The sequence below is a fragment of the Coffea eugenioides genome, chromosome 9, assembly GCF_003713205.1.
Source record: "Coffea eugenioides isolate CCC68of chromosome 9, Ceug_1.0, whole genome shotgun sequence".
Classification (NCBI taxonomy): domain Eukaryota; kingdom Viridiplantae; phylum Streptophyta; class Magnoliopsida; order Gentianales; family Rubiaceae; genus Coffea; species Coffea eugenioides.
Genome location: NC_040043.1, coordinates 42,144,886 through 42,150,198, shown reverse-complemented (window position 1 = coordinate 42,150,198; position 5,313 = coordinate 42,144,886). Strand labels below are relative to the sequence as shown.

The following is a 5,313-nucleotide window of genomic DNA, read 5'->3' as shown; positions in this document are numbered from 1 at the left end:
GAAAGTTTTTGAGGTTATTGTAGTTAAAGTTTTTAAAAAACTTGTAGCAGACAACTTGAAAAAAAACTTGTCTGCCAAACAAGGCCGATATTATTGAGTGGTCGTTGCCCAAAAATTTGAGGTTGTGATTCACAAAGATAAATACTGTGCAAAAATGTCTACAATTACTTGGGAGAAGTTATACTAACCCTACTTGACATCTCACAGACAATTTAAATACTAATAATTGTTTATGCCCTTTTCTTGTTGAGGGATGCATTTTAGTATTTTGTTTTATTATTAACTGACTGAATTGTTTCCTGTGGATTACTCCTGTTTTGTTGGAGTCATCAGAATCCCTACAAATGCTTCTGTTGAGTGATTTTCCAACAAGAAATTAACGTTCTAAGAAAAAAAAAGAATCCAAGCTAAACAAGAATGATCCTTCTACTAATTCCCATCAAGAGGCGAAATTGTTTAAAATTCACACGACACCACAACAAATAATACACAATACAAGCCCCAAAATGCCATGAAAAAGGAAATCAACCTTCCCAACTCGGTTGAAAATGGCTGAACTAGGAGGGTTATTGTTCTTAGTAGAACCAGGGGGCAGGGACCCCCCTGCCTCTGCTTCAGGTGCAGATGCTGGTGATGGGGCTCGATCATCTTGTACATGTACATGAAGTTTCATTCCTCCTAGACAGTGTAACCTGTTTCCACAGACAAAGTATCTGTCACCAGGATTCTTCAAAGGAATTGATGTGTTCCCATTACTACTCGTTTGTAGTACATTGGTCGTGTTGCACCCCTCGTAATTTGGCTGTGTTACCTCGCTTACACTGTGGTAAGATGAATATTGAAACACTGCAATAAGTCGTCAATTGTCAATTAAATTTTTTTTTTTTCATGTGTAGTAGTATAAGGTGATTGAATTAGCAAATGTTTTGCATAAATTAAGACTCTGTTTGATAACTCAATTCAAAATTTAAATTTAATAGATTTAAATCTTAACATATTCACACCGTTTGATAACCAAAAACTGAATATCTGAATTAATTAAGTGACACTGAATTTTCTAGGCAAAACTTGCTCCCAAACTTAAATGATAAGTTATTCACTTATTACTGAATGTGATATGCACTCAAATGTATTAAGTTTAATACTTAATAATTCAATAATTTAATGGATTCAGATTTCAGACTTCAGTTTTATCAAACATGCCCTAAGTGGATTAATAACTGGAGAGTTGGGAATTTTTACAACTTCTAGTCATAATTGTAATTGCACTGTACAATGTTTACAAAAAGTGATACTATTAACATACTCTTAGAGTATGAACGAAGGGGGAAAATCAGACTCCATGGCCAACAAAGCTCAATACAAGTATAACATATGTAGACGTTAAAATAATAAATGGAGACAGATTTCGATTATCATTGAATCTCATCCATTCAATTTCAAATTCAAATAATCTTCACCATTAATTGCACTTCACAATCACCACTGTAAATTTAGAGACCCTAGAGCTATAAATGAGTAATCATAACATGCAACAACATCTACTTTCTTGAAACATATGAGAATTTAGAGCGCCTCACAAGGGATGGACCGACCCTATTCAAGAAATTTTCGTTCTATAGTGAATGGAGAAAATATGGCAGCAAAAGGGCATAAGATCACTTACATAGAACATCTCCAACTTGAAAAATCTTGTCCTTCGACCATGTATCAACATCTGTACTAATATCCCAGCCAGACCTATCGCCCACGGTATACACAGTTCCTGAACATGTTAATGCAAAGCCCAAGATTATAGCAACTGAAACTAGAAAGACGTTCTCCATTGCTAATCAGACATGCATGATCAGTTATGAGGTGTGTGTGTGTGTGTATATATATATATATATATATATAACTGATGTGAATTGTTGGCTATAGCCAAGATTAGCTTACCTAACTAAATAAAATGAGAGATGGTTCCGTAAAGCTCAATTGCTTGATGAATTAAAAGACTCATTTCTCCAAAATTCTGCTTGCTTTATTATTGGTTGTACAGCTTTTGAGGTTAGATTCGTCCTGATGTTACTAGTTCAATGAAAGTATTAAGGTTGATAATCCATAGTTAAAACAAGCTTGACTTGATATATGAGGAAGTTGTTTGTCCAGGGGACAGTTTTGGTAGGGTGGTTGTAGGGAGTTAAACGCCTTCCAACACCAAATTACTTTTTGACTTAGCCCAGGCCCGAGCTTGAAGTTCTCCAATTTTTTTTTTTTGAATCATGAATTACTTGTTTGATAATGCACAAAGAAATGATTTTCTCTTTTTTCTTTTCGTAATTTATGAAGGACCATAGCATGGAATAACATGTTTATTAAATTTTTATGATAGGAAAGTTTTCGATAAATTTCGGCAAATGAAGTCAATTTAATTAGTGCAATGAATTTATTTATTTATTTATTTTGATAAGACTAGTGCAACGAATTTATTGATGTAAGGGATTAATTATGTGGGAGATATGCCTGAAAAACATTATGAGGGAAATGGAGTAATTTATTTAGCCCAATTTTATCCTTCTCTAAACGTATCTGCATTGACTCTATATATATATATGTCTTATGATGATAGGATGACCAATGACAATAGTGTTTAGGTGGTGTAATTTCTACTGCAATTAGTTTATGTATCTTCATTTTACTGTTAACCTTATCGTACCCTAATGGATACATACAATAAATTTATCTTTTGGTCAATTCTGGAGGAACTTGCTGGATTTGAATTGCCATTTTCCTTCAAAAAAATTTTACGTTTTTCGTGAACACATTTTTCAACCACTTTTTTTGCCTCATATACATCAAATCATTACGATATATTTTTCAGTTTTGCACTTTTGTAGTCGTGTGGACTGTATGCTAACTAAAAATAAAAATAAAAATCTTAACTTGGAGTCTGCAAATCTAATGGAGAAGTATCACCAATCAGGTAGTGCCCTAACAGATCTATACACTTGGGGCCAAATGTGTAGGTAATTTCTTGCCACGCTAATCTATCTATTGCAAGAAATGCATGTTTTGCATTTTAGAGGACAAGCAGAATAAGAAGAGTGGGGCTGATATTCGAGAATAGCATTCTAATTAGACCTTTTTTTTTTTTGGTTAAAAGTTCACTTTGATCAAATATGCAGGACTTTGCTCATCTCCTTGCCTTGCTCGTCTCCACTTAAACAATGTAAGCTGAAAATTTTCCTTTCTTTAGCCATTCTTTGATCTCTCTCTCTCTCTCTTGGTTCCCAATCTTTGATGTATGTATTTTGCTAATTCAGAAAATAAGCATAGGGGGCCAAGTTGTTATAAAATTTTGCTTTGAAATTTTTTTTCATAAAGTTATAAATAGATATCAAATCTGAATCATTAAACTAAAGAAATGGAAAAGATTAACACTCAATTCATAATTTTCAAAATCATACTTATAAGAAAACATTTTCTTTTACATTCTTAACTTCATTAATCTACCCAAAATTCTTGGCTGCGCCATTGTATGATACCATTGATCTTTCTTTAAGGATATTCCGTGGGCCATTCACCACTAAGAAAAGGGAAGAATAGGATGCCAACTCTCAAAAGGAGATCTCTTAGCAAGTATTCTCTTTAGGCTCCCTCCTTGTAGATTAGGATAGATTAGCTTATAGAAAAATTATCGTTATCATAAAAAAATAATAATAATGACATCTTAGGAGTTAAATTCTTTAATTTGTTAATCTTTTTAGGAAACAAAAACTATATACTCGGTCTTACCAAAAAAAAAAAAGGGATTGAACAATTGGCACATGTTAATCGAGAAATAAAATAGAAAAAAGAAACTTGGCCAAGGGATGCATGAAAGTGTATAATAATGGATTTTTTTTTTTTCTATTAGGTGTCCTGAGGGCAACAATAAGCACACCAAAAAGGAAAGTGATTCCACTATTAAATTTTTAAAATTGCTACCCGCCCTCTAAATTGCAAAGCTTTCGCCGAACAATTTTATTGTTTTGCAGGAAAAATAACATTGGACTCACATCTTTTTATGTGATTTTAGAATACTAATTAGACAATTATTTAGATAAAAGCATTATGATTCACTACCATGCTTTTAAAGCGATAGGGAAAAAAGGAGCGAATCATCAAAAGATTTCAAAAGGTGAAAGCATAAAGTATTGTTTCTTGTGCTTTAAAGGCTCAAAATAAAAGAAAATGATCCGCCATTGTCGAGTATACAAAGCTAAGACTCCGCTTCTTCTTCTTCTTCCTTCTCATTTTTTAAGATAGATTATATATAACCCTTGATTGTGAGACCAACATAAGATATTACAAGGGATCATATTCTAATTCAAAGTTATAATTTACACCCACATTTGGTGAGACAAATACTACAAAAAATTAGAAGAGACTCACACTTTGGTAATATCTAAACCTAGTAAACCAAGACCTCATCGGCAGCTGAGACTCAAGTTTTGAGAAAATTAAAGCAGAGAAAATATTAGTATATTTTTCCTCATCTATTTTTTGTCATAAATACTAACTGAAATGTTTGTGATTTTTATATTCAATAGATACATAAGGAAAATATTCTAATGTTTCTTGTTGACCAAATTTGGAAAATGCAATTGGACTAATGGATGAATTGTGTGCGGGACAGGCACAGATGCTCCAGCCAAAGGTTACTTGACTGCGCCAACAATTGATGTCTTGACAATTGAAGGAGATACAGATGAGACTTAAGCAGCATACCTACCCCTTCGCAAGATCTAGAGGCAATAAAGCTAGTTGACTATGATCTCAAAGATTAATAGTTTAGGTGAAAATTTTCTGCAGCAGAAAATGATGGGTTCACGATCGAAGGAGATATTAGTAGGGCTGAATCTCAAACTGCAAATCTGCCCCTGGACTTGGGAGCCACTAAGGTTAGATGGCAATCACAAAGACAATAATTTAGGCAAAATATATATCATCTTGATAGGTTTTCTCTTGTTGATTTGTTTCTTAATTAGTGACTATATATCGCGATGATACTTAAGATAAAATGTCACCATGAAACTTTCTTTAGATGTAACCCATCCACATTTACATGTCAAACAAATTTGGACATCTTTTCTCCTTTTACCAATAATTTTCAACAAATGACATAATTTTTTTTTTTTTTTTAAAAATGTTCACAAAATGTTCTTGTCCTTATGTTTGAAGCAATAGTTATTGTCTGTGCCACCAAAATACAAAAACATGTAGCTAGTTTATCTACGTAAACCATTTCAACCAAATAAGCAAATTGTTTTATTGTTTCCTATGGCAATACCT

General features: G+C 32.9%; 1 protein-coding gene across 1 annotated transcript; it reads right to left on the bottom strand.

Annotated features, from left to right (window-relative positions):
- Window positions 1-430: 430 nt before the first annotated feature.
- LOC113748438 (stellacyanin-like) lies at window positions 431-1,836 on the bottom strand. Its single transcript, XM_027291993.1, has 2 exons — window positions 1,667-1,836; window positions 431-846 (listed from the first exon to the last, which is right to left on the bottom strand). The coding sequence occupies exons 1-2, from the start codon at window positions 1,824-1,826 to the stop codon at window positions 464-466; spliced, it is 543 nt and encodes a 180-aa protein (XP_027147794.1). The 5' UTR covers window positions 1,827-1,836; the 3' UTR covers window positions 431-463.
- Between the last annotated feature and the right edge of the window lie 3,477 nt (window positions 1,837-5,313).